This window comes from Labrus mixtus, chromosome 3 (genome assembly GCF_963584025.1).
Source record: "Labrus mixtus chromosome 3, fLabMix1.1, whole genome shotgun sequence".
Classification (NCBI taxonomy): domain Eukaryota; kingdom Metazoa; phylum Chordata; class Actinopteri; order Labriformes; family Labridae; genus Labrus; species Labrus mixtus.
The window spans coordinates 16,097,999-16,125,891 of record NC_083614.1 but is presented as its reverse complement, the minus strand read 5'-3'; the positions used below and the strand labels follow the sequence as shown (position 1 = coordinate 16,125,891).

The window sequence follows — 27,893 nt, the reverse complement described above, 5'->3', positions numbered from 1 at the left end:
ATTATTGCAAGGGCATGGCTCATATGTGGTATGTATGCAGTTCAATTAGTGTTTGGTTTATACAGATTTTTTAACACGTTAACACTAACTATTTCACAAAAAAAGTTTCCATCTCACACAAGAAACGTGTCAGGACAAGATGACGTTTTAATTGACATTTTGTAGACCTTTACCTCTGTTTCTGCTCGTGTTGAGTCATTAAAGACGCCATCTCTATATTTTTCATCTCATTATTGCACAGAATGATGTCATTCTTGCTCCACACATTTTCTGATCATCTTTCCCCCTGTAGGGCAAGCAAAGCTCAAAATGACTCAGGTTATTGATTAGCTGTAGGCGCAGATTTAAGCAGCAGGGGTCAGTCATGTTCACTTTTAGTCTTAGCATCTATGACACCTTCACCACATGCTGTTATCCAGTAATTATCCGACTTGGTTTCTGTAAAGTAATTTCTCCTAAAAAAAAATGTATTAACTGCAAATGGCTCTACAGAATTACCTCCATCAAAACATGACAATGTTTTTCCATGATACAGTGGGACAGAACAACACAAAGCCCTGTGAGTATCCAGCCTAACAGGCATTAGAATTGTAGTGTGACAGCCACTTTCTAAATCCATGCATATGTAAACACTTAATACACAACTTACACACATTCATAACTAAGAGACAACATATTCACGAGGCCTATCATTTAATAACATAGTGTGAGCCTCCTCCTCCTAACTCCATACAGAAAAGGACTTCCACAATGGTTTACCAGACCTCTCACAACCTCTCAGTCTTATGGGGCGTGTCCATGGGGAGTCGCTGTCACAGGCTGAAAGTCTGAAGGCGTGACACAGCAGACCCCCACTGAATGACCCCTGGTGTGTGCCACACAGAAAGTCTGCTGTCCGCCTAACATTTTATGGTAGCAAGACAAGGCACGAGCTATGATGAGTAGATAAAATACGCAAAGTGGATATATAATAGAACCAGCCATCTTTAGCATGGTTAGACGTTTTAGTTAAAGTCACATAATTCACATATACTGCATACTTCAAGGCTAGAAAGCTTAGAGAATGTGTGCTCAAAAGATAGACTAAATATCAAAAGGGATTTTTAGTAAGTTTGAAATAATACAAACTAGGGATGGGAATCGTAGGATAACTCATGATACAATACGATTTGATATGGTACACTACCGTACTGTATACTATAATATTGTATCTTAATATGATGTGATAATAAACCAAAAAAAGACACAAACAAAAATCAGTTTGAACAAACAAATGGATCAGCACATTTATTTGTGAGAATTAGAGATTCATCTTTTTTTTTAAATCTGAGATTATAAAAACACAATTCAAAGATTATCTTAATACACATATTTCCCTTTATGGATGACATTTATAAAGTCGATATTGAATACAATTGAATGCATTTTCACTTAAAAGAAGTCTGCATCCTATTTGAAAGTGTTCTGTGCTCCCTTGTAAATATTTGGGTGTATTATCCAAACACCTTTTTTCTTGGAGTGTCAGTAACTTGTGTTCATCAAACAGTGATCAATGCCTCCTCTGTCTCTCTGTCTGTCTGTGTTATCCTCACTCTGATGGAATCAGTTTAAGGTCCAACCTTTCCCAAAACAGCCTTTTATTTCCCAATTGGAACAGTTGACATTTAACAAACCAGAACAATAAAATCAACAAGGAAGTTAGAGATTTAACTCCTTTTTTCAAGTAGTTCACTGTGATCATTGATCGTTTCTATGAATGTTATTTTCTATGACTAACCAAACAGGGCTTGGAGTACTTAAATTCAGTAAATTGTATTAAGTAGTCTTTGTAAATACAACAGGTTTATAATACTGCCTTGTGTGTGCATGCCACCTTTTGTGAAGCAATGTGTGATTCACACACATCACACACTGAAGTTTTAATAAAAATGATTAACACATTAAAATACTCTTATCTGGTGTGTCTTCAGTACGAGGAGTAGTGACTCAGTAAAATGTTGTCACTCAAACAATTTCCCATTAAAAAAAGTATCAAATCAAGAACACATAGCCTTGAGAGGCAGTTCCAGATTATCTCAGATTTAAAGTACAACATTGCCAAAAGATTATTTAGCATTGATTTTTGCACTAAGTGTTCAGTTCAGTTCAGATTGATCTTGCTCAGGAAAGATACTTTGAAATTTCTGTGCGATGGACAGAGCGTGTGCAGGAGGACATGGCTTCACAGGTAGACGAGGAGGACCCAGAGTCAAGCCTGACAGCTGGATCATCAGCTGCTTGTTCACTCCCAGATCAAAACCTGCCAATGACAAATTCACCTTATTTACAAGACGGCCATTTCGCCCCTGATATCCTACTCAGAGTGGGAAGCTGTACCAGCTAAGTGTAACAGGTTGATATAGAAAGCTTAAGAAACTCACCAAACATAGGCATACCGCTATGTTCTAAGTTGTAGCCTGAGTCCTATAAACGTAGAGAATTATAGGCTACACATTATCTTTACACTGCGTGTCAATTGAATTGAATATCTGGTGAATATCTGACCATATGTCATGTAAAATAACAAACATATTGAACTCTTAGCTAAGGTCTGAGTTAGCATTGGATAACAGCTCATTTGCATTCTGCCCCGGCCACCTAATTTAACTGTTGGCTAGAAAGTGGATGAATGTCAATATTACTTTTGGAATGGGTTGTACAACAAGACAAGAAGGGTGTAAATTCCTTTGTAACGGTTAGCAAGGAAGAGGTAAAATGCTTACCAACGCTGTTACCTGATGATAGCTTAAGAGCTAAAATAACTTTACAGTGGCGAATGGGTAATTCAACATGTTTGTTTACTTTTGAAATATAGTCCCATGACACCTTCCCCTGACACCTCACTCAGAGTGGGAGCTGGATTTCCTTTACAATGCTATACAGCTGTGATCCATTGTTAAAGGAATCATGCTAATTATTAATATCACTGCATTATTTAATTAATTTAATTGTTATAGCAAATGAAATACATGAAAAGAGAATTGCTGGATGGACTTCTGGCCATATTTCAAGTAATAAAAAAACGCAATGATAGGAAAGGCATACATGTACAGTATGTGTAATGGTAAGAAAGGAAGTGGTAAAATGCCACCATGGTGTTTGCTGGTGATTGCCACTCAGCTACCCTTAACATTAACTGTTGTCCAATGGGACCTTGTGGGTTATTAAAAATATTTTTGTGGTTGGAAATATAGCCCAGTGTCTCTTCAGAATTCAATCAAGAAGTAATGAAATAATTGCTTTCGTCAGATATCCTTAATTTATAGGGTAGTAAATCATTATATCTGCATTAGAGACTCCTACCCTGAGTGTGATGTCAGAGAAATATGGCCACTGTGTGTAAAGTGTCAACGATAGAGAAAGACTGGTATAATAGAAGAGCATAGATAAATCTACATAGTTGGGTAGAATAAATCACAACACAGCAATTACTTACCAAATGTTTTGGCATATTTCAGAAGTTCCTGCAGCTTGAACTGCTTGTGGAAATCATACAAAGATGTCAGTCAACAAAAATTGTCAGAAAATATCAAAGCTTGGAAATAGAAAATAGAAAAACAGCACCTGTATTGTCCTTGCTTCTACAAGATCACCTTTCTCAAATGCAGATACAAGCTTGTTGATATGAGATCCTAGGTAGTTATAAGTGCTGAAATAAAAAAAAAAATGGAAATGAACTGTTGAGGACAGAGAATGAAAAGAGAAAAAGGATCACACACTGACCTGCCAACTGCTCCCTGAGCTCCCATCACCAGGGCTGACAGCAGTTGCTGTGAAAAAAGACAGAGAGCTGTTTAAGGTTTCCAAGCGGGGTCACACAACATCATTTTGCAAATAAGCACAAATTTAATGGACCAAAGCAGATCGAGAGGACGAAAATGCTGACCTCATCCACGCCGTAAAATATTGTCCAGTTAGGCGGACTGTAGCTAACACAAAGGCCGAAGTCCATCAGGTCAGTCCCACTGAACTTCACACCTCTGAAGGAGGGAATGACACTCTGAATATCTTCCAACAGATCTCTCACAGGCACTGTCAAAAAAACAACCCCACAACATCTCAGACAGGATAATATGGTCTGGTATTTTACATCAATAAACTCTCGCTGTTTATCAATCAATGTATCTTAAATGACACGAACCATTTACACCAGTGAGACTTGGGATGTGGTAATAATAGAAAGGCAGAGTTGGGGCAGCTGAAGCCACTTCCTGGAGGAACGTCCTCAACACATCTGAGGCAGGATGAGAGAGAGAGAGAGAAATGTATATTTTAAGAATTTACGTTTGGTTTTGCTTAATAATCAAGCTTGACAGGTACAATTCTGACATGGATAATGTTGTTATTTTTTATGTGCATGAACATTTTACAAAAATTGTATTGCATGCATCCCACTGAAACCATCACATGCCTGCATTGTTGGGCTTGAAGAAGAAGGGGGCCATGGCTGCAATTGCATCAGCCTCAACTTCTGCTGCATGACGAGCCTGAATAGGGAAATTAACATTGGGAGAAGGACAATGAAAACTAAGTATCTCTTCTTCTTTTTTGAAAATGGCAGGCACATAATAGCGGATTGTGAGTCAAACCTGTGACCAGTGCAATGAGGACTTTAGCCTCTGTTCAAGAAGTGCCTGCTCCACCATCTGAGCTCAGCCAGCATCCAAAACTAAGTATCTCTAAAGCTCAGTAACTAACAAATTATCAATCTCTGTTGAGCCATAATAAAGCTGTGCCTTAAAACCCTATGAAGTCATAGATTTTCATGCTGAATGTTCAATTGACTGTATACCACATGAAAGCAGCAACTCACCAGCTCTTGGGAATCTTTAAGACTCAAGCAGCCAACATTCACAATCACATGTTCCATTCTGTAGTGACCAAAACATAAATGCATTTGACAAGTTGTCATCTATTCCCTCTGCATTGGAGAAATAAATGATAAATAATTCGAAAAATTCAGGCAAAAAGACAGTGTCGTGACTCACTTTCCCTTTGCTTTACTACACCACTCCTCTGCCAGTTTCTTCCTCTCTGCAACACTGAGGGACATGCTCTCTCCGGTGGTGCCATTGACTGAATGCAAGGGAAGTATGTTCTTATTTACAGAGTAATTTAATAATTAAATAATTTAAGAAATAATTAAAGCATATCTGAAGGCAAGAAAAGAAAACAAAAAAGAATGCATTACAGGGCAGTCTAACATACAACATTAAAAAGAAACAATGGAAACAAAGCAAAGTGAAAGCCATAACCAAGCATGGTGTTAAGACATATGTATATATCTGATACCTTCAGACCCTCAGCCAAGCAAAGGAAAACAAGGTTTTTAAAGAAATATAAAACCTGGGATCCATCACCACAATTTTGGGTAACAAGGGGTAATGCAAACAATTATCATGAGATGAGAAAAGACATAAAACACACAAAGAGGAAGAAGTAGCATGAAAATCCTCTTGTTGTCTAACAGTACACAGACACACACACACACACAGACACAGACACACACACACACACACACACACACACACACACACACACACACACACACACACACACACACACACACACACACACACACACACACACACACACACACACACACACACACACACACACACACACACACACACACACACACACACACACACACACACACACACACACACACACACACACACACACACACACACACACACACACACACACACACACACACACACACACACACACACACACACACACACACACACAATATATAGAATATATACGTAGCATCAGCACAAACTTGAATGATTCACTGGTTGGGAGAGAAGTGTAAATGACGCAGTCATCACTTCTGACACTAAGAAAACAATGATTAGCCTTGATGAATGCAAAGAAAAGGGCAGCCTTCATATCACTTTGCCTTATCTAAGCTGAGTTTCTGTTTGAAGTTGTTAATATAAATAATATAAAAACTAATTACGGATGTAAAAATGTATAACCTGTTGCAGGACTTGATGAAGTGTCCTTATTTTGTGTCAAGGTCAATACACTTTAGACACAACACAAATAAAAACTGCTGATGTAGGCTATGAATTTGGGACAAAGTGATAAATGTTTACAATGCATTTATTTAAAAGAAATAATAATAAAAAAAATGGCTGTTGTGACTGTTGTGCTGTTGTTTTAAATGGAAGGTTTTGCACTGTAATAAAGGATACACTGGGTTTGGTTTTGGGGGTTGATAGGGAAACAATACTACTGGGATTATAATTTTAAAAAATCTCAACTGAAAGCTGGTATTTTTATGAAGTTCTTTAAATAAATGGACAATTCAATTAGTTTTCATTTTCTTAGAAATGACACTCAAGCTCAATGAATGTGTGAATTGCACACTATGCAGCTATTCAGAGATTAATTATAACAGAAAGAAAAGGTCACGTGAGCTTACCAAATATGTTACGTACACCTTGCTTCTCTGTCAAGTAGTCAATATAAGGTCCAATTTCTGATAGGATGATTTCACTGTTTTGGGAAATTTTTAAAACATACAGGCAATGTTTTGCACAAAAAAAAAAGGAATGATGTCATAGTTGATGTCTACTACAGAGATTGGAAAGAAGGCCCGTTATGGCCACATTTTATAATTTACACTTGCTTCACTTTTAAACTTTGTACAGAGGAACCGAATGTTTCATCTTACACAGCAGACACATTAATAAGTGCTGTAATGATAGAAAAACAGGCAGAACAGGGAAGTGGTTTAAAAAATGCTTACCCCTGTGTAGTTAGTGGGGTAAATGTGGCTGCAACAAGTCCTGTTGGCTTTTTAGGAGCAGACATGACTTCCTTGAAATCTAAAAAAAAAAATTCGGGCATGTCAGATGTAAGTAAATAACATACAAGTTAGGCTACAAATACATGGCACGCACAATGTTTTCGTAAAAAGTTTAAATCTGAAATGTTGCATGATGCACCGACACGATAGACTATTTAATAAAACTAATCAAGAGATTTATCAATCCATGTCGGCCTATATAAGAGGGAATAAAACACATCATTGAACATTTTAGTAATTATTACATTTCAAGCCTACCCGTTACGGACCGGTGCTGTTAATAGTACTCTCTGCAGACTACAATTATCTCTGAAGGCAAACTTGTTGTCTCAGATACCGGTTTGGGGTTTAATAATGTAGCTGTCACGTGAAGTGAAATCTCGGCGTCAAGTGATGCCGCAAAGTTATCTGGGACATGTAGTTAACAAATAAAGAAATAAGCATATAATAAAAAAACAAGCTTAAAATTAACTTTGTGCATGAATAAAAAAACAGATAAATGCTCACGTATCGACTGTATGTAATGTGGTTCTGAGAACATATACAGAGGTTAAGATTTGCTTTTATTTACTAAATATTAACGGTGCGTTCACAACGTGTCGTAAACAGTTTTTATACAAGAACAGCAATAATAATTGCAGGAGCCCCTGTTAGTAGCAAGGATATATTTGGAGCTTATTTAAAAAAAAAAAAAATCAACAAAAATATTGTATTATCAGAAATAACATGCTGCTACTTCTTAAGAATTAACTAAAGAAGCGTTTAGCAAACTTTTTCCGAGCCTACTGGAAGACATCATAAATGACATCATAAAAGATTTGGTATTTTCCCCTCGTAATAGACTTATAGGTGATTGCTTCGGCTGCATTGCAAACTATATAAAGCTATTAAGCGACTTCTTATGAGTAGGTTCATGTTGTATTTTCTTACCAGACCAATATAGGTCTGCAAATCCTTAAAAACAGAAAATAATTTTTCAGCCTGCCTACGAGGAACAGATTGCAACCTGAGATGTAAACTCAGGGCAAAATAACACAATGATACAGGAAGCGGATGTGTTGACGTTTTCGTCGCAAACGGTATCCGGTTGTGAAGGCAGGCTAGCTCGGCGAAAGTGTAGCTTACGGTGAGATTATACAATTTATACCGCAAAGGACAAAAAATATAGTCTGTTTAGGCCCGCTGCCCTTAAATGGAGGCGTTTTTTGTTCATTTGCCATGTATTTTGGTGTGTCCGTCGTCGTCAGCCGGTCTATTTAGCACAGGAGGCTAAGTGGCTAATTAAAGCCTGTAAAGAGGTAGAGGCTTCTTCTCGCTCCAGCTGAGAAATAGAGGAAATAATTAACTTAATAAAGGGTTACAGTAAAGCAGGGTGATAACAGGAGCTGGTGTGAACTTGAACTTTTATTTTGAATGTGTTTTAACATTAGATTATGTGGAGTAAATCATTTGAGGAGTGGGATTATTATCATTAATAATAAGACAGGGACTCTTCAATCTGCGTCGCTCTGTTTGCTTTACAGAAACTCTCAAATATGACGACGTGGCTGGAAAACTTTAAAGCTGAAAGTGGTAGTTTGTCGATGCATTTATCTGTAACATTATTGTATAGTTTTACATGTTTAGATATAATTGCTGCAGAGTAACATGTAGTGTAAGCCACACGTGGGGTTAGGTCCGGGTTACAGCTGGGAAAAGTAAACAGGTTACCAAACAACTTTTCTGACAGGGTTTGGATCAACTTTGAAGTACAGAGGCTGCCTGCTACATCTCTGTAAGTTACACATTGACATATGGTTACTTGAATTAGCAACATTCCTACAAACGTCGTTTCCGTTTCGACGACTTGACCTTTTAAAGCTTTTTTTTGCTCTTTGACTCATAGTTCTGTTTGCTGATACAAATAGGTGGAGATTAAGTTGCGTCGACTCTAACTCAGCAATAATGTGTCTATGATGCTCTCCAGTATCAGTTGTTGATCAGGTGGTACATCTTAAAGAAAAGCTTCAACATGATCTCTGATATAAAGCCTTAATGGAAGTGTGCAGGATCGGATTCTTGGGTGGTTTTATAAGTTTGAGCTGAGAGCCAAACTGTAGTTGTACATTTTTTGAGATCTTGCACAGCTGCCACTATGACAGCTGTACTGTTCGTATTGGTGCTGCTTGGAGCATTGTGCAGCCCTGGACATACCATGTCACAGGAGGAAAAGAGCAAGTTGAGGTGAGTAAAGAAAAAACACATCTTCAGAGCTTTAAGTGAGACAAACACTTTCCCTCCAGAGAATATGTTCTGAAAGTGTGCATCTATGTTTTCCCTCATCAAAGGAACCAAGTGGTTGAGATGTTTGACCATGCGTATCAGAATTATATGGTAAGTTGTTTATTTTAATACTGCTGTATAAAAAAAAACCCTCTTTTTAGTTTGGGCTGTTATTTTTTAACAGACCGCTGTGCACTTGACTTGCTTGTGCACACACCTATCGGCTTGATTCTGTTTGTTTTTATGCTCATATTTTAAGTTTATATGTATGTTTTTGCTCCTGTGAAGTACATCTAGTAACTTTCTGTATGAAATGTCCTTCTTCTATTTTCACCGAGTACTTCACAGGAATGTAAAAAGGTTTTTGCTGCAGCCTGCCCTTGATATACTTATTTGATTCTGGACAATTTAGCAGCTTATTCCTTGCCCGGGAGAACATTTTGAAATGGTCTGGTTATAGTTGAGTAGGTAAGGTGTAAAAACACTTTTGATTTGCTTTTATTATTCTTTTAAAATCACTCGTCAGATGGCTTTAGGAAATGTTTTCATGTTGGATTTCATGAACTATCAAGCAGAATTTTAAAGATCCAAGGTCTCATCACACTCCTAAGAAGAAAAACAGCATTCAGTGTCAAAACATGTCGTTGAAGTGTGTTTGTGTGTATCTTTCAGGACCATGCATACCCAGCAGACGAGCTGATGCCACTAACATGCAGAGGAAGAGTACGTGGGCTTGAACCTAGTCGAGGTGACGTAGACGATGCTCTGGGAATGTGAGTTGCTCCTTGAGATTTAATGCAATAATGGACCATTGATGACGTGGGTTCAGATATGTTAACACATTGCTTTGAGAACGTGGCAGGGATGTATGATGTACAATGAGGAATACTTGTAATTCTGTTGAACAAGATGGACTTGATTATCGTGTGGACAGTCCACACCGTTGGTAAACAGCTTCTGTCTCCCTCTGATAGGTTCTCTCTAACCCTCATAGACACTCTGGATACTCTTGTGGTGAGGATTTTTGTTTGTTGGTTTTGGGGTTTAGTTTCTTTTAAACACATTTTTGAGGTTATTCATATCAGGCTGATTTTTTATTTAATATGAAATCACATTGTGAGAAATCTCGGTGGAGAAAGTTTGATGTTTTATAAGCATGGTACAAGGAAAGGTCCCATTACATTCTTGTCTGGATTCTGAACACATTTTTAGGAACACATAAATTACAAATATCAAAGGCTTTTACAAAATCATTCTAAAGTCAAACTTCTGTAAAATATTCTGGGTTTTCTTTGGCATTGTGCTTTTCACTGTTTGTAAATTTGACCTTTTTCTGCCTGTCTGCTTGTTTGTTGGTTCATTTCTCTTTTTTAATTGTTCAAATTTTAAAATAAAATGAAATAAAAAATAAAATGTTCTTCACTTACTCCTGGTTTTAATGCTCGTGTTATTTCCAACCGCAGCTTTTGAACAAGACGACGGAGTTTGAGGCTGCTGTGAGGAGGGTGCTGAAGGATGTTAGACTGGACAACGACATTGTTGTGTCGGTCTTCGAAACCAACATTCGAGTCCTTGGGTGAGATTGGACTGCACTATCAATATACTTTAAAATAAACTGTAAATCAACATTGCCACGTTTTACGCTGTATGTTCTTTCTGGCAGGCAGAAAACCAAACAGCTGTCTAAAAGACTTTGATGATTGAAAACTCTGAATTCTGTAGTTCTCAATTCATAATTTTTGTCGTTTGGTTTGTATGGTGTGTGTTCAGAGGCCTTCTGGGAGGGCACTCCATGGCTGTGATGCTGAAGGAGGGAGGACAGAACATGCAGTGGTACCAGGATGAGCTCCTGCACATGGCCAAAGATCTGGGCCTCCGACTTCTGCCAGCCTTCAATACCAGCAGTGGCTTACCTTATCCCAGGGTGAGACACAGGCAAAAATACACTATCACCAGTCCCTTGATATCTCAATATCTATCTGTCCCTTAAAAACAAACCTTCACATGTTATAATTTTGATTGGGAATAATGATGGGGAATAGTAAACCTGTTTCAAATAAATGCTTGATGTGTCTCGTTATGGGAAGTCAAATATTTTTCTGTTTTTATAAATTTGTTTTTTAGAAATAGAATAAAAATACTCCTCCTGCTCTATCACAAATATGTGTTTTTTTTTAGGTAAGATGATTGTTGTCTCAGTATCATCATTGTAAAACAATATCTTCTACTTTACCTGAATGTAGGGAAACATCAAGTTTTTAAAAAAAGTTTCTACTTGTCATAATACATTTAATCTGTATGTCATAGAAGCAAATCCCCTTGAATAAAATCTTGCTAAAACAAAAGTTATAATAAATATAACGCTAAGAGATACAGTAGTAACATGACATATTATCTACATCTGCTCGGATCATGACCACATTCTTTAATTTTCTGCTTCACTGATCACAGTTGTCACATCTTTTGAACGCAGACATTTTCATGCACCATCTCTTGCAATCTAAATGTGTCTCAAACCAGCAGATTGTGTCATTTCATTATTTCTTTCTTATTATTTCTGCTTGACAGGTGAACTTGAAATATGGTGTCAGGGGTCCTGAGACGAGAACAGGCACAGAAACAGACACCTGCACTGCCTGTGCAGGAACCATCATCCTGGAATTTGCCGCCTTAAGTCGCTTCACCGGTGACCCTGTGTTTGAGGTATCCCATTTTCATCAGATAACAAGATATTTACTTACTTACAAACTGTAGTTCATTACTATTTAGTGGAGCTCTTTTTTTAAACAGATGTCCAAAAAGCTAACATTTGGCTTGAATTATTTGTGATTTTCAACTTATTGTATTATAGGTAATAAAAATACAGAAGCAAAACATTTAAGTTAACCAGCGAATACAAATATAGCAACAGAATGTTAATAAAAGATTGTAACCTTAAAATCTAAAATAACATTTCTGTATTTGTATTATTACACAAAACTGGCTTTACACTTTGTGCTAGCATATCAATGATCCATTGATCCCATACAGTGACAGATATTATCACCACTGTCAAACGTTCAGAAGCCATCTGCTGTTTGAACAGCCACGTAATCAGCACTGAGCAGACACACCCTGCAGGTGTCTCAACTCTGTTTATCAAATCCAGGTGACTGTTGTTATTTAACCTTTGTATTTTTAGATCAGGATGGAGACACTTCTTTTTTTAAAAACACCCTGTTTTTTTTTTACATTGAATAATCAGTATTACGTTGAATTTTCTCAAAATATAACTCTATACCTCTAGTGGTCGTATCATCATAGCACATGAATCATTTTGACCACTAGGACCCTTATGAAGAGTTGATGTATTTGTGACACAAATCCATTGATCTTAAATCATAAATGATTTGTTTTAGTTAAGTGTGCCGATCCTCTGAGTTGTATTTCTACATCACTCACAAGTGTATGCAGTTCTTCTGTTTGTCTGTTTGTAAATGTCTTTGTGTGAATCTGATCTAATCTTGTTCATTAGGAATCATTGTTTTTAAGATTGATCTCTTTGCAACTTTAGTTCCATGTAAGTGTCTCAGTAAGCCAGCATAGACAGTGAGGCAGTATGATGAAGTTAATAAATGGAAGTCAGTCATCTTTAATTACATTATTTCTACTTATGTATTTCCTAGTTGTTACTATATGAAGCTTAAAATAAGCCAAACACCATCAACTTTATGAAAGGGAAACTGATGTTCTCTTGAGTATTATCGATCAACCTGTTAAAAATGTGGAAAAACTGGTGGTATTTTATATATTATTTATAAAGATATAGTGAGTGGGTCTACAGCAGTATCGTGAAATATTAAATATTTGTGAGATTTCTTGATATTTTTCCTGTCCTACGGTATTAGAGCCTGGCAGTGGTGGACTGCTGATCAAGCTCAGACTCAGTCACTGTAATCTTTCTCACAGTTGACAGCTACCACATATTGATTTTTCCATTTCTTAATCAATAATGCACCTCTCCTTTTCCTCACACACACACACACACACACACACACACACACACACATACACATATACACACACACACACACACACGCACACACACATACACATATACACACACACACACACGCGCACAGGCCCATGCCCGGAGAGCCCTGGACTTTTTGTGGGAGAAGAGACAAAGAAACAGCAACCTTGTGGGAACCACCATCAACATCCACTCTGGAGAGTGGGTGCGCAGGGGTAAGAGACGGGGGAAGGAGAGAGGAACATGATAGATGGAAGGCAATGAAATATGAAGATGGTGAATTTAGGAGGAGGAAAAGCAGGGTGTGATGAGGAGACAAGGAAAGACAAATTGGATTACAATTTTAGCAGTCTGGGTGTCTTTTGTTCTGTTCAAACGGGGTTTGTGCAAAAGCAGATTTTTTTGTTTGCCAACTGATTTCTCTGTATTGAAAGAGGCATCTTTGATCGTGTCTTTCTTCAGACAGTGGAGTTGGAGCAGGAATTGACTCATACTATGAATACCTGCTAAAAGCCTACGTCCTCTTGGGAGATGATCAGTTTCTGCAGCGCTTCAACATTGTGAGGACACACACACACACACACACACGGGATGAGAGTAATTTGATGCCTCTCTTTCTGCGTGAAAGCACTTAGACACTTAGGCAGCATCTCCAATTGAAAGCAGTCTTGTGCTCTTAATTGTTTAATTTCAGGACTCTGTTAAGTTATCAGTGCAGAAGATAATATTTAAATAATTCTTTAAAAAGTTTGCCCAGATTATTAATTATTAGTTTCTTAAGCTGTTCTTTGAACCAAAGGGCCACATTGATTATTTTTCACTTCTGTTTATTTCACAAGCACCTTAAGACTGTTATTATATCTTCAATCCTTCCACTTGTTTTGTCCCATTTAGCACTATGCATCTATAATGAAATACATAAGCCAGCCTCCACTGCTGCTGGATGTCCACATCCACAAACCTCTCCTCCCTGCTCGCACCTGGATGGACGCTTTGCTTGCCTTCTTCCCAGGACTGCAGGTCAGATTAAATATATGAATTCAACCTGCAATTTAATTATATTTTCTTGTTAATTTTGTCTATAATGTCTATAAAAAAAACCTCATGTCCCAGGTTTTGAAGGGAGATATTCGACCTGCGATTGAGACTCATGAGATGTTGTATCAAGTTACGAAGAAACACAACTTCCTCCCAGAGGTGATCTCTCTCTCTCTCTCTCTCTCCATCCACCTGTTCAATATATAAACTTTTATATTTAACTGATTCACAAAATAATAACTTGTTATTTTTGACAATGGCCTAAAATAACCAATATGTCTTATGTGGTCAACCAGAACTGTTCAGTGAACAATCTTGTCTTTCATGCACTACAGTTCCATATTATTTTTCATCCAACTGTTCTGACTACAATGCTTAGGATGGATGTGCTGACCCGTTCGTCCTTTTCTCCATTTCTCCTCAGGCCTTCACTACTGATTTCAGGGTACACTGGGCGCAGCATCCCCTGAGGCCTGAGTTTGCAGAGAGCACCTATTTCCTTTACAAGGTAATTTTTCAAGGAAACTCGACACGACGCAGATGTTTTCATGCACTCGATTGTGGTTATGTTGATAAGATGGAGTTTGATTTCAATTATTTTACATTGACTACAGTCTCAAAGGGCACTAGGACTCCTCTTTTTCAATATTTTAGAAACACCATCTCCATTTCTGCAGTAATGAAGCAGCCGTCAGCATAGTGAGCCCTAATTACAGTCCATAATTATCACATTATAATAATCTGCCTTTGGCATTGTGGTGTCTGGTAAAAATGTAAGAAGGAACATAATATGATAAAACTCTGTGATCACTTGCCTTAGGAGTTAAATCTTAGTGTCTGACTGTATCTCACTGAAGCCTTCTCCATGTACTGTCCTCTGTAATGATCTCACTGTCCTCTCTTCCACCCAGGCCACAGGAGACCCGTATTACCTGGAGGCAGGTCGCACCATCCTGGATAACCTCAACCGCTTTGCCCGTGTCCCCTGCGGTTTCGCTGCCATGAAGGACGTACGCACCGGGAGCCACGAAGACAGGTGAGGATCAAAAGACTTTTATTTGTACAGATTGCTGAACCAACTTCAGACACCTTTCAGACATTTTTCACATGTGGGGAATTTGAGCTGCTTTATTCGCTCATTTATTTCAGCGTGTCACAAACAACCTTTGATCTGCTCGTCTTCCCTTTCATTCTTTTATCTACACACAAACACACCTGCACTTCTCTTCTCTCAATCAGTGCATTTACAGGAGGGACATACCTCTCTCTTGTGCTTTGTCTCTCTATGTCTCCTTTCCCTCTCACTCTCTCTCGGATCACAATTACAGAAGAACAGCTGGCAAATATACTTATCTGGCCGTTTATATACCTCGGCCCACCTGAGTATCGGCTATGTGTGGAAAACATTGGCTTATGATGTGACTAAATGTCAGCCTGCTATTATCTCAGGCTTCTGATAAATTAACCACCAGTTAATAGGATCTCTAAATTAGCCCTGTGAAAAACATTTAAGCCCTCTTCTCTCCTGTCAGGATGGATTCGTTCTTCCTTGCTGAGATGTTCAAATATCTCTTCCTGCTGTTTGCTGATGCGGAGGACTTAGTGTTTGATGTGGAGGACTACGTCTTCACAACCGAGGCCCACCTGCTACCCCTGTCCCTCTCCACAGCCCCTCACTCATCATCTATTCCCTCAAACAAAACGGTAATGCCATGAACTACTACTATGAAAATTGGCAAATTGATGAACCAATTATACACATTCCAACTCTTAACAAAATCTGCATTCTAAAAGTATGATCATCTGTATCTGATTCTGCAGTCAGAGGAGGAGCTGGATGACTCTAATTTTGATTGGACATGCCCGAACACCCGCCTTCTATTTCCGGACCCCGCCTTCCCTCGTAACCTTAGAGATCCGATCCGAAGTGCTGTGGACAAGAGCTGCCCCCGTCCTGTCCCCAACAGGTATTTATTCATTAAAATTTGACCAGGTTAAAAGTTTATCAGATCAAAAATGTAATGTATTACTTCAATGTATTACTTCCCCCTAGGGAGCCCGGTATGGGCCGTCCTCCTCTGAGGGCTCAGGACTTCATGGCAAACAACCCCGAACATCTTGAGCTGCTTAGGAGGATGGGAGTCAGTCTCATTCACCTGAAAGATGGCCGGGTGCAGCTGGTCCAGCACGCTACACAGGTAAACAGTTACAAATGCATAGAAAACACAAATAACACAAATAATCCAATGCTTAAATATATCAGTTTCTTAATAGTATATTAGTTCTTAGCTCTCTTTTTTTAAATGAAAAGGGGTACAATGTACAATCCTGTTCCTTTTTCTCTCTTCTCCTACCCTTACACCACCACACCTAGGCGGTGAGTGCGGTGGCAGCAGAGGATGGCGTGCGCTTCATGCAAGAGATGATGGAGCTGTCCAGCCAGCAGCAGAAAGAGCAGCTGCCTCCCAGAGCCATTCAGATTGTCTCACATCCGTTCTTTGGCAGGGTTGTGCTGACTGCAGGCCCGGCACAGTTTGGCACAGACCTATCCAAAAGTTCCACCGGGGTGAGTGGATTTGTAGCTGCCAGGTTTCCAGTTTGTTTTTCCTAAGAAAGCCCTTCCTCTCATAGAATATGTTTTCTTATTCAAACTGGATAAAAAGTGAACAGGACATTAAGAAGTATATGGAAACACTACACACCCCATATAGCACCAAAAATATTCATTAATAGTATTTGTTAACCCATTCTTTATTCCTGTGTGCAGGTACGGGGCTTTGTGACTGTGGCTGAACCGTACAGCGGCTGTTCTGAGATCACAAACAAAGAGTATGTTCAGGGCCACATCGCTCTGCTTCAGAGAGGTCAGTGTATGTTTGCAGAGAAGGCCAGAAACATCCAGAAGGCTGGCGCCATCGGAGGCATAGTCATCGGTGAGTGACTGCAACAACGCAACAAGACACAGAAGATGACTACCCAATGAATAAATAAAGGAATTATCTTGTAAACTGTATAGGGTCTTGCACAAGAAATTTTCACTGCATAGTAAAGCAGAACTCAATAATGTTGATAATAATAACATGCATTTATATATGACCTTAGTAGTTGTGAATCATTTAGCATCACATAAACAGGGTGTTAAAATCTCTTATTGAGACTACTTGTTTTAATAATAAGCAATCCCCGTCATATTCTGGTACCTGCAATTGACAGACATGTTTCCTTGATTCAGGACTCCATTGATCAGTCCCAAGTCAGTCGATTCATGTGCTGCTTGCTTCAGCTCTTCTATCTCTCACTTTTTCTCCCCTTCTTCTCCTTCCAGACGATAACGAAGGCAGCAGCAGTGACACAGCTCCTCTGTTTCAAATGGCCGGGGATGGCCGCAACACTGAAGACGTCACCTTGCCTATCCTCTTCCTCTTCCACAAGGAGGGCAACATCCTGTTGGAGTCGCTGAAGGAGTACAGGGAGGTGGAGGTGCTGCTGAGCGACAAAGCCAGAGACAGAGGTGTGGCAACCTTCCCTCATACACCTCCTAAATTGTTAAAACTCCTGTCTTTGTTCTAATCAATTCTTTGTATGAGAATGATCTTATCGGTCTTTGGCGCCTGAGCCTCATTATGTGCTCTGCTTCATAAAATAAAGACGAGCTGCAGGGATTCAGGCAGTTTTTGTAGATCATGACTCATTCCGCAGCCACCCACCAGCTGTTATTATGATGGTGGATGTTGGAGGTTTTCACCCATATCAATATTTCATCTTCATCCTTTCCTCTTTATCCTCATTTGCCAAATCCCTCTATTCCCTGTGGTGGACTGTAACTATGGCTTTCCTCTCCTCTCTTTCTTGGTATTTCTTCTTTTTTCATCTCCCTCTCAACTTTGGATAAGTAGCAGCCATATTCAAAGGTAAACCTCTTCCAGGCAGCCTGATTGAGGGCAGTAAGTATTCCTTTACTTCTTTCTTTGCATGTCATCCACATTTTTGAGCCCTGCATTTGTGCGTATCTTTGTTTTTTTGTCCTTGCAATAATTCTTTCGTCTCTGCATCCCCTTACTCCTGCTCTACTCTCTGACTACAGCATTGTTGTTGTTGTTGTTTAAAAGAAAAGGTTATGGCAGTCTCAGCGCTGTCATTAGTCATCTTTCTCATCATAGCTTGGGACATTATTTTTATTTTTATTTTTTTAGACTGGAGCAAACCAATGGCTAGGTTTCCAACGAATGTCTTTTTACTACTAGTTGAGTTGGCTAGACTTCATAACGAGTGCCTCGAAACCTGAAAACTGTGAAGCATACAAAGCAGTAGGTCCAGGATCGACTTTGTAAAGACACTTGTCAACAAATTGTTTGATACCAGGCTTGAGACTCTATCCAAAAATGCCAAAAGCCATATTGCTACATTCATTAATTGCTTGTTGTCTTTACGACCGACCACAATGTAGTTCCGTTAACTCTTTAATAAACGGCACATTTTTCCATAACACCTTCCCACTCTGCAGTTTAGGAAGCAGTTACATTTTAAGAAACTATAACAGAAACCTTTTTTAATCACATCCGTGCAAAATTCACACTTTTGCTTTATGCCAGATTTCTTTTCTCAGTCGACTCTCAGTTTGGTTGTGCAGATATGTGAGAAAGACTTTATCCTGTGGGAAACATGACTCACCATCAGCATCATGCTGCTGTAGTTGACAGCCGCTGAAAGCACGTCTATTTTTGACTAGAATGGCGACCAGAGGGCATGTTGTACAGATTACTGACTGAGGAGGAGGAGAGGGGTTTGTGCATCTGTGGTTGCACATCTATTTGTATAAAGCTGTTCCGTCACACGCCCCTGCTTTCTTTTCAGGTGTGGTCGTGCCGGAAGCGGAGGAAGGCCGCGCAACTGAGGCAACAACTCCCACCTCTTTTGAACCTGTTAGCCAATCCCAAATGAGCACACTGGAGCTGGAAGAACTGGCTCCGGAGGAGGTTACTCCATCACAGGAGGAAGTCGGCGCTATAGAAGAAGAAACTAGTCCTGCAGAAGAAGTTACATCACCGGAGGAGGAAGCCAGTCCAACAGAGGAGGAGGCTGATGTGGCTCAGCCCGGCGAGGAGAGAGACTCTGAGGAGGGAGAGGAGCCAGAGCGCGACACAGACTCAAGCAGCCAGTCAGTTGACCAACTCCTGGCTGATTGGCAGGAAGACTTGGAGGCGTTCAAGCAAATGGAGAAAGATGAACTCTGACAGTCATCTGGTACGATGTGACCTGTGACTGCAGGTTCATACCCACTGTGGGGGGGGGGGGGGGGGGGGGAACTTGATGGAAACACATCTTCAAACCAGCCTCGATGTGATGAAGGCTAAGTAGACTGTGGAGGTGTCTTTCACGTGCCAAGAAAGCCCACATACTGTATCTCTTGACTATAAGGGAGTCCATTTCAGCCTGGTAGATGATGGCTGAGAGCCCAGGGTTCTTACCTCACTTTCTCATACAATTTCCGTTAATCTGTGGTAACAATAACATCAATGGAACGGACCAGACTTTTGAAACAGCCTCTCAGTTTTCACTTTCATCTCACACTGTTGTTCTTTCTATGCATTTCTGTCTCTTTTAACTGAAATCAGTGCTGGTCCAAAATCTACATTCTAACTACTTAATCCATCGACCAATTAATTTTATTCAAATGTGGTGATGAGGCATTTACTTTCGTCATGATCTTGGGCCTAATCATATGTACACATTGATGTGTGATAAGGAATGATTCATGTGGCGGGGGGGAAATGGCAGAGTTTTTTTAATGGCTTTATAGAGGACAAACTCAACACCAAACTCTCTCTGGAGGATATATGAAGTCATATATCAATGTAAATATGTATTTGTCAAGATATATTGACTGAAACTATAAAGTGCTGCATTGCTCAGGTTCATCCCACAGACTACAACTTCTGGACCACAACGGGTGGAGCAGACACACCCTCAGCAGCACTGTGACATGGATCACACATCTGCAGACAGCCACAGGAGGGCGCTGTATGATCTGTCTGTCATGCTGTAGCTGTTGACTGATTGGAAGTGGGAGAACTAAGCCAATAAGTTCACATAAAGAATTAAAATAAAACTTGAGGGAAGTCGGGAAGACTTGTGTGATTCTTTGACATTATGGGATGCTACTTGAACACTGAATGTGGGATTTTGATGTTGGAAAAAAAATGTAATGGCATATTCGCATATTTTACTTTCCTGTGATTTAAGCATGATTGATTTATTAAGACTTGTCGTATTGGAAAATGAAACTACCACCTTTTCCCTCAGAATAATTAGAACCGAGCATGTTTCAAGGGGGATGGTAACAGCAAGAAAACAGAAGTAGGCCTCTTCAAAATGTCAGGTGAGAATTACTTTTCAAAATCCCATTTGTTCCTCCAACAGACATGCTTGGAAAAACAGCAGGAGGATACCTAATAATTTGACAAATGACAAAGATATCTAATTGGAAAACTCAGGAAGCAGCAAAGCATTACTGTCAATCTGATAGCAGGGATGAAAAGGGCATTAATCTTCAATTAAGTAAAAATAGGAGCTATGAGTCACAGTAGACTGACAGTGACGTTAACAGAAGTTTTCTACTGTTCCCAGGTACTGATTTTCATCTGTAGTAGACCTATGCACAATTTGAATCTGCAAGAAAACTACATATAGCTTTTGGAAAAGTGTATTAAGTATTCAATCTAGAAAATGTATTGAAGTATGTCTACATTAGGCCTATTTGAATAAAGCAGCCTTCTTAGTTATTTTCCACCACTAGTAGAAAGTAACATGAAACATAGATATTTTCCTGTGGGGGGGAAATGAAACTGATTTTTTTTTGCGTTGACACAATTTCCACAGATATTCTTCATTTCAAATAGTCAACGCCACAGGCTGTCTTTGCCCATCAGCTCATGTGGGTCACTTTAATTTCTGCAGAATCACAAAAAAGAAAACAGTCCAGGTCAGGTCCAGTAGAGGTTGCTGGGTTGGTGGGGCACTCCTCAGCAAGATGGCTGCATTGCTGCGCGCAATAGTGGCATCCTGGTGAAATGACGCAAGCCACAGTTTACGTTCAGTCCTCGAGGCTCTGAGCTGCTCTCCAGTCTCCATAGCGCAGATCCCGCCCGACTCACAGCCCGGAAGACTGACCGGCTACCCTTCAGTGGACCGAGCGGAACCGGTTCATCTGAGTAAGTACCAGGGTGTAATACTTGTTAATCGTCTCCCACCGGTGTCATTTTATCCACGAGTGTTAACTGCACTCCTGTCTGTGGGTTTCTTTCTCTCTTTACTCCAATCTTTTGTTGTTGTTTCCTGAGTGTGCCGTGATTACCCGGCGCTTTCCTTCCTGCACACGTCTGTCGATGTTTTGTTGTTGTTTCGGGTTGTGGTGATCTTTGCAGCGCTAAAACAGCTTTAATCAAAGCATATGTGTTTGCTTAAATCGAGACGCATGCATATTCCTCGCTTTGGAGTGTGTCAATATGCTCGCTCGTTCTCGGACTCTGTTGGCTCAGCGCATTTCAAATTTTCCACACATCCTGGTTGGCTCGTGCCACTCTTCCCTCCCTGCCTGCCGCCGCTGGGAGGCCGTTTGCTGTGAGGGGAAACACTCTACTGAAGAAAGACTAGACCCTGAGTTTACGGATGCTATGGGGCCGTGAACCTTTCTGGATATGAAACTAGGTATACAAACGGAGAATGTTTGCCTGCGAGTCAGCCTATAGGGAACAAAGCGCACAGCTGGAAACAGCTGTTGAGCCGCAGCTCGAGCCCCGGGACTGGACTGAGCTCTGTGGCCCTGACCGGGGGCTTCTACAGCTGTTCATCTCGTGTGTGATAGGAGAAAACCATTGCCTTCGGTCAACCTACAGGCTTTTTGGTTAGAAACTATAGGTTGCTCATTCCATCTGTAACATCAGAAAAGTCAAAGGAGCCAGAATTGCATTTGAAATACAGACTCACTTTCAGGCAGCTCATAAACTGAAACTTAGCCTGAGTCCATTTCAAATGTATTCTCTTTTTTTTCATTCAGAAACCATGACATTAGCATATGTGACTCCATGCCTTCCTGCTTGGCTCGCTGCTGCGTTCAAATGTGCCATATGGCCATTTGCTATTGTAGATTTCCTCATGTGATCAACAACACCAGACCATTACATCCATTTGGGGGCTGTGCAGCACCCTGGTGTGAAAGTAGGTTGGTGGGACCGAGCATTACAGATCACAGCATCCTGTCACCCAGCAGCTTACACCAGGGTTATATAGGTTATCATCAAGTGACAGCAATCCTATGAGTGGATGCTTTATGTCCCCCTCCCTGCTTGATTTATGTGACCATCTTTCTTCATCTATCTACCTCCATCTGTTTCTCTCTCTCTCTCTCTCTCTCCTCCTCCTCCTGCACTATCATTGTTGGTGTGCATGTGCATGCTCTTGTATGTCTTTTGGCTGCAACAAGAAAGACAGAAATGTGAATTTTCTCCTCCCCTTTAGCTGATTGACGAGCAATTCAGGTAGTTATTTGGCACCTGTTTTGGGCCATGATGCAACACCTGTGATGTCACAGCTTGAGGAGGTGGAGGGTTTCCATGGTTACCAGTATGTCTCCTTCCGTCTGTCTATGGGTGTGCGTTTGTGGGTGTAGGAGGGAGTTCCCATGACTGTATCTAACATCAACTTTGTTTGCTCTGTGTGCCCTGCGTAGCAGTGCTTATTGCTGTCAGGTGTGATGAGGCAGTCGATATATTGCATAAAGCTCTTGGCTAGCACAACATGATCCCCCTGGCTTATGTGTGTGTGTGTGTGTGTGTGTGTGTGTGTAGGTTACTGGCCTATCATATTTTACCACCTGACTGAAACATCAGAACTCAAGCAACAAAAGATGAAGCAAAAAACCTTCAAGGTATTTGTTTTGTTTTAATTATCTGCGTCACTATTTGTTTTTGCGTGACTATGTTTGTCTATCTGCACTGCAGTTGACATGCAGATCAGTGGTTGTGGGCTGTTTCTAACATTGGTGGTCTTCTGACTGTCATCTTCTGAGTCAGAAGGCTGTGCAGCCTGCATGCCTGATTTGTGTATTTGTGTCTGTCCCGTGATAAAGCAGTGAGTCTCCGTGTCCCTGACTGTGTTTACAGTGCAGTTTGTGTTCATAGTCCAGTTGGGATGGGATATGGAGACAGGGTCCAGCAATGAGTTAGCTTCAATAGCTTGCCAGGTTTTTCTTATCTTTCTCACTTGTACACTAACTCTGAAGTGCTGTGTGAATCTCTGCACAGTGATTTCCCATCAGACAAAATGCATCTGTTTCCCATCGCCACCTTAGATAAAAATAGTCTCTGACTGGATCTCTTCAGACCCATTCTTTGGTAATGACAATATCCCTGATAGATTCATAAGGAAAAAATAAATGGAGTGTTAAAACTTGAATTAAAGCCCATACATAAAAAAAAAAAGACTGGTGAAAGTTCAAATGGAACAACAAACAGTCTACTTGGGTTCTGTATCTAAAAGTTGTAGAGTCTAATTAATGATGCAGATCATAACGTGAACGCGTGGGTTTGCCTTAACAGTTTTTGTCTACAAAGATAACAAGACTACAGCTAATTACCTCATGTGCTGTGGAATTGAATTGGTTACATTTGGGCAATGCAGTTTTCTTTTCTGGGATAAGTGTATCACTCGAGCAGAAGTTTTGTCATGTCATTGCAGGAATTAAACATGTACAGTTCTGATTTTGCTTGACGCCTGAACAATGATTTCTTGTAACAGCTATGATAGTGATTGATGACTGGGGTCAGGCAATAATTAAATTGTCTATTGATGTCTAGCTGAATTATCATTTTTAGGGAAAAGAATAACCCCTACCCGAGCAGACCCCAAAACTACAGGTTAGTTTCCTGTGATATAAAACCCAAAAAACAATACAATTTTTTTCTTACTGAAAAAAAAAAGTACTGATTTGTTTTCTCCCTCAAGTTCAAGCTATGATTCAAAAATCAAGAACGAGTATTTTCTTTTTTCCAAATAACAAATGCAAAAGAAGTAGGCTTTTGCTTAATAGTCAAATAACTCCATTTGTCAGAAGATAATGTAAATGTGGTTTTTTTGCATACATTTATATTGTGATATGTTTAAATCCACAAAACTGCTGTAGTGTTGGTGGACTGTGAATAACAATAACCTCATGTTCGGTGTCATTAGTCTCTCAGACAGCTGATTTAAAATGAAAATCTAATGAATTAAATGTTTCCTCGTGTTCCTGTGGCATGTGCGTCACTGTGTGCCAGATGATGGACATAGAAAAGAGCTGGTTTGCATCTGAAAGAGTAGCATTGTGGGTGTTGTATCACACCAGCAGCGTAGAGCAATCAAACACAGACTCACCTGCAGATCCTCTGTAAAGCACCCCTAACATTTCAATGCTTCATTCACTCACAGGCTGACATCTGAAACAGCTTTGCCAATTATCCTGCTGCATGCCTGCCAATTACACACAGACTGATACGTATTTTCTTCAGCTCTGGTAATTTTGAATGAATATTAATGCTGTTATTCTTCTATTTTGCGGGTTGGTTTGTTTGCAATTCAGATGGTTTTGGATTAGAAGACATAAACATTCTTGACCTTGTATGTCGGCTGTATTGAAGTAGGCCAGCTCTATCAGCCATGTGAGGCTGTCTGATAGCAAATGTGATGAACAAGCACTTACCCCCCCACATACTAAAAACATTAAAGCAATGATGGTAAAAACATAAAAGTAGAACACCTTTTAAAGGTTTACTGTCAGCAATTACAAGCTGTCCTTTTACTTAGGAGGAACTACAGCCAGCACAGACTTGTATGCTTTTTCTTCAGACCACAGTAACTGTCACTGCTAAAAATACACCACTTAACTTCATCTGAAGAATAACATGTCCTCCAGTCCAAGGTTAGACAGAACTTTGCAATCTGTGTGTTAGAAGAGTGCAACTATTAAACTTAAAGCTGGCTTAATGGCCCACATGATGCTATTCTCTTTCCTTATTTGTTGGTGTTTCTAGCCAGTCAAAATTTTAACAAAGCATTGCTTCACTCACTTTTCCACCCTTTTGATCGTGTTCTTCACCCACCAATCACCTCGGGCTCTGACCTGCTTTTACCTCAGTCACAAACTGGAAGCTGCGGAACAGAGCAGTAGTTTTCAGAGCCAATGAAACAGGCGTGACAACTTGCCTTTTTTGCTCTTTCAGGGAATCTGTCTCGCTCTCCAGAAGCCAGGGCTACAAAAAGCCAACCAGTAATAGGCCATCAGAGGGGACATCTTATCCTCTAGGACAGACTCTGTTTAGTGGAACAATCCGTTTTTTTGTGTTTTGGTTCTACCTGGCTGCGCCGAGTTGTGGCCTAATAATGCTCAGATTTCAGTTAGACTGGCGTGCTGGGCTAGGGTACTTATTAGTAATCTTCGCATCCACGACTTTATGTTGTCACTCTTTTGTCGGCCATGCAGATCTCTTAATTTAATCTCCACTTTTTGTCTTCTCCACTTTGTGGGCCTGAAGTCAAAACACAGGCCTCTTGTCAAAGATCATGTTGGTAACAACTTGTCTAAAAGCTGCTCTTATTTCTGCACCAGTGCATGTTTCAGCTATGTGCAATGTATTCCTCGCTGTCAGTCACACGGCCAGGCTACATTTTTACCCCCCAGAACAGAGGAGCTCCTGTATCTACCTCCAACACCCCAACTTCACTCTGTCTAGATCTACATCCATCCCTCCCTCTGTAACCACTTGTCCCCCCTCTGTGCAACAGTAAGAAATACCAAAGAGCAACAGCAAACTCAGTGAAAGACAGGGGAGCTTTAAGGAACAGCACACACTCAAGAGAAACCTTAACCGTCCACTGTCGTGTGTGTTGGCGCGGCGGTCCCAGGCTTGTCAGACTGATGGAGTGCTTTAACTGGGACAAGAGGAGAGGTGCAGCATTTGCTGCCTGGCTAGAGTAAATATTATGGCCTGTTGGCCCAGGAGTTGTACTGAAGATCTGCTCTGTCACAGAGAGAGGCAGACACACAGTGGACAAACTGCAGCACACAGCAGTGATTCTACTTCAGGTATGACATTTAGACTTTTGCTTTGAATGAAAGCAAATATAAAGATTTTTTTGAGGTTAGTAAATTTGAAAGTACTTAGTATGTATTTGTTGTTATACAAAGATTGGGAGTTATACAGAGAAATTCTATTTTATTATTATTTTTTCTTTCTCTTGACTAATGACAACACAGATTGTATGACATGAATACTGAGCCATGTTGAGGGGCAGCTGTGGCTCAGTTGTTAGAGTCGGTAGGTCGGGCGTTCGATCCCCAGCTCCTGCAGCCACATGTCCGATGTGTCCTTGGGCAAGACACTTAACCCCAAGTTGCTCCTGCTGCTTCATCTGTGGCGTATGCATGTGTATGAATGGGATTATTTAATAGTGATGGACACTTTACAGAGCAGCCTTTACTATCAGTGTGTTAATGGGTGTGAATGGGTGATTGTGACATGCGGTGTAAAAGTGCTTTGAGTAGTCTAGAAAAACGTTATACAAGCTCAAGTCCATTTACCACTTTAAAAATACAAGCTGAAAACATAACATAAACACACATTTCCAGGAGAATGCTTTTGACATTTTTCTTTAGAATATTGAAAGAAAAAAATAAGTGTGGTGGTGAATATGATCAATTTATTTTATGGTTAGTAAAAAAATGTATGGCAATGTTTAGTGTGGATTTGTTTCTTGAAAACTGATGGTAATGTCTTTTTAATCAAATCTAGTGATTAAAAAGGGAGTATATGACTTTTTGGTGTATTAAAAATTTTAGATTTGCAATTTAAAAAGGTCACTTTCATCGATTAACATACAATATTGCCAAGATTATAGCTTACTACCAGTGGATATAATAAAGGGATATATACTGTTTTATTATCTTTTGTGGCACATCATTTGATCATATTGACCAGCCCCTTTGAGTAGTGGTGTATACCGCAGTCGACCTCCCCCTTCCAACATCATAAAATGTTTTTATGAAATTAAGCATTAACTTCTGCTGCACTAGTTCCCATGTCGTCGTGTTATTTAGGAATCAACTATGAGTCATCCTACTAACTGATACCAAACTTTGCTGTAACAAAAGCACTGCAGTATATTGTAACGCACTGACCAGCACAGCCTGGCTTCAGTAGTTCAGCATGATGAAACAGAGGATGAATCTCTGCTCTCTGTCACAGGTGGCTGTTCTGCGCGTCTCCCTGTGGCTTTGACCACACGCTGATGTCATCACTAACCTTCCCATGCTTTCAAATCTCTTTTCTTACCACGGTGCTGAATCACAGTCAGCCACTCCTACTGCAGCAGCAGTAACTGACAAAAAACTGACGAGCAAATCCATCCGCTAAAAGATTACCTGTTACACCTCCCTGAAACTCTGCTCGGCCAGTTTTTCAAGCTCTGTGGTCGTTTGCTCTGCCTCTGGCACAAACCTGTGCTTCAGAAACCCTTGCACTGATGCACACTGCTGAGCCTATGCGTGCTTTGTGTGTTTATGCAAGCATATACACTCACATCCCCCTGCACAGTCCTGTTGAGTTCCACCTTTGACAAACTGACTTGTAAATAAAGGCTTATTCACTCAACTGAGAGTAGGTCACATCCCCACCTCGAGATATTCAG

At 40.1% G+C, this 27,893-nt stretch overlaps 3 protein-coding genes across 5 annotated transcripts in view; 2 read left to right on the top strand and 1 right to left on the bottom strand.

The window, feature by feature from the left end:
* Positions 1-1,256: 1,256 nt before the first annotated feature.
* On the bottom strand, positions 1,257-7,286 carry npl (N-acetylneuraminate pyruvate lyase (dihydrodipicolinate synthase)). The gene is made up of 12 exons (XM_061033297.1): positions 7,121-7,286; positions 6,803-6,881; positions 6,476-6,549; positions 5,028-5,115; positions 4,853-4,910; positions 4,451-4,526; positions 4,181-4,273; positions 3,926-4,071; positions 3,763-3,809; positions 3,604-3,688; positions 3,476-3,515; positions 1,257-2,299 (listed from the first exon to the last, which is right to left on the bottom strand). The coding sequence occupies exons 2-12, from the start codon at positions 6,865-6,867 to the stop codon at positions 2,136-2,138; spliced, it is 936 nt and encodes a 311-aa protein (XP_060889280.1). The 5' UTR covers positions 6,868-6,881; positions 7,121-7,286; the 3' UTR covers positions 1,257-2,135.
* A 638-nt stretch (positions 7,287-7,924) lies between these two features.
* Positions 7,925-20,294, top strand: edem3 (ER degradation enhancer, mannosidase alpha-like 3). 2 transcript variants are annotated; one of them, XM_061033293.1, is made up of 21 exons: positions 7,925-9,085; positions 9,190-9,235; positions 9,797-9,897; positions 10,099-10,138; positions 10,588-10,700; positions 10,895-11,048; positions 11,693-11,827; positions 13,246-13,351; positions 13,599-13,696; positions 14,031-14,156; positions 14,250-14,333; positions 14,599-14,682; positions 15,086-15,210; positions 15,707-15,878; positions 15,996-16,141; positions 16,228-16,372; positions 16,549-16,740; positions 16,942-17,107; positions 17,500-17,685; positions 18,071-18,118; positions 19,029-20,294. In XM_061033293.1, exons 1-21 carry the CDS (start codon positions 8,997-8,999, stop codon positions 19,406-19,408), a joined length of 2,736 nt encoding a protein of 911 aa, XP_060889276.1. In that variant the 5' UTR covers positions 7,925-8,996; the 3' UTR covers positions 19,409-20,294. The 2 variants fall into 2 exon arrangements, with proteins under 2 accessions (XP_060889276.1, XP_060889277.1); XM_061033294.1 differs by lacking the exon at positions 18,071-18,118 and having other exon boundaries at positions 7,928-9,085.
* An 877-nt stretch (positions 20,295-21,171) lies between these two features.
* The window catches only part of zgc:92140 (uncharacterized protein LOC447854 homolog), a 28,447-nt gene continuing 21,725 nt past the window's right edge, over positions 21,172-27,893 (top strand). Inside the window, exons 1-2 of one of the 2 annotated variants that reach the window (XM_061033296.1) lie at positions 21,172-21,385; positions 23,021-23,100. The gene's annotated coding sequence lies outside the window, so the exon portion shown is untranslated. The remainder of the gene's footprint in view (positions 21,386-23,020; positions 23,101-27,893) is intronic. The other variant, XM_061033295.1, reaches the window with a different exon arrangement.

Coding starts and splice junctions, on each gene's coding strand:
- edem3 (XM_061033293.1), top strand. CDS start 8,997: ATGACAGCTGTACTGTTCGTATTGGTGCTGCTTGGAGCATTGTGCAGC. Junction 10,139..10,587: donor ACACTCTGGATACTCTTGTG/GTGAGGATTTTT, acceptor TTCCAACCGCAG/CTTTTGAACAAGACGACGGA. Junction 16,741..16,941: donor TATCCAAAAGTTCCACCGGG/GTGAGTGGATTT, acceptor TCCTGTGTGCAG/GTACGGGGCTTTGTGACTGT.
- npl (XM_061033297.1), bottom strand. CDS start 6,867: ATGTCTGCTCCTAAAAAGCCAACAGGACTTGTTGCAGCCACATTTACC. Junction 5,116..6,475: donor AGGTGTACGTAACATATTTG/GTAAGCTCACGT, acceptor CCTTGCATTCAG/TCAATGGCACCACCGGAGAG. Junction 4,274..4,450: donor CTTCAAGCCCAACAATGCAG/GCATGTGATGGT, acceptor ATCCTGCCTCAG/ATGTGTTGAGGACGTTCCTC.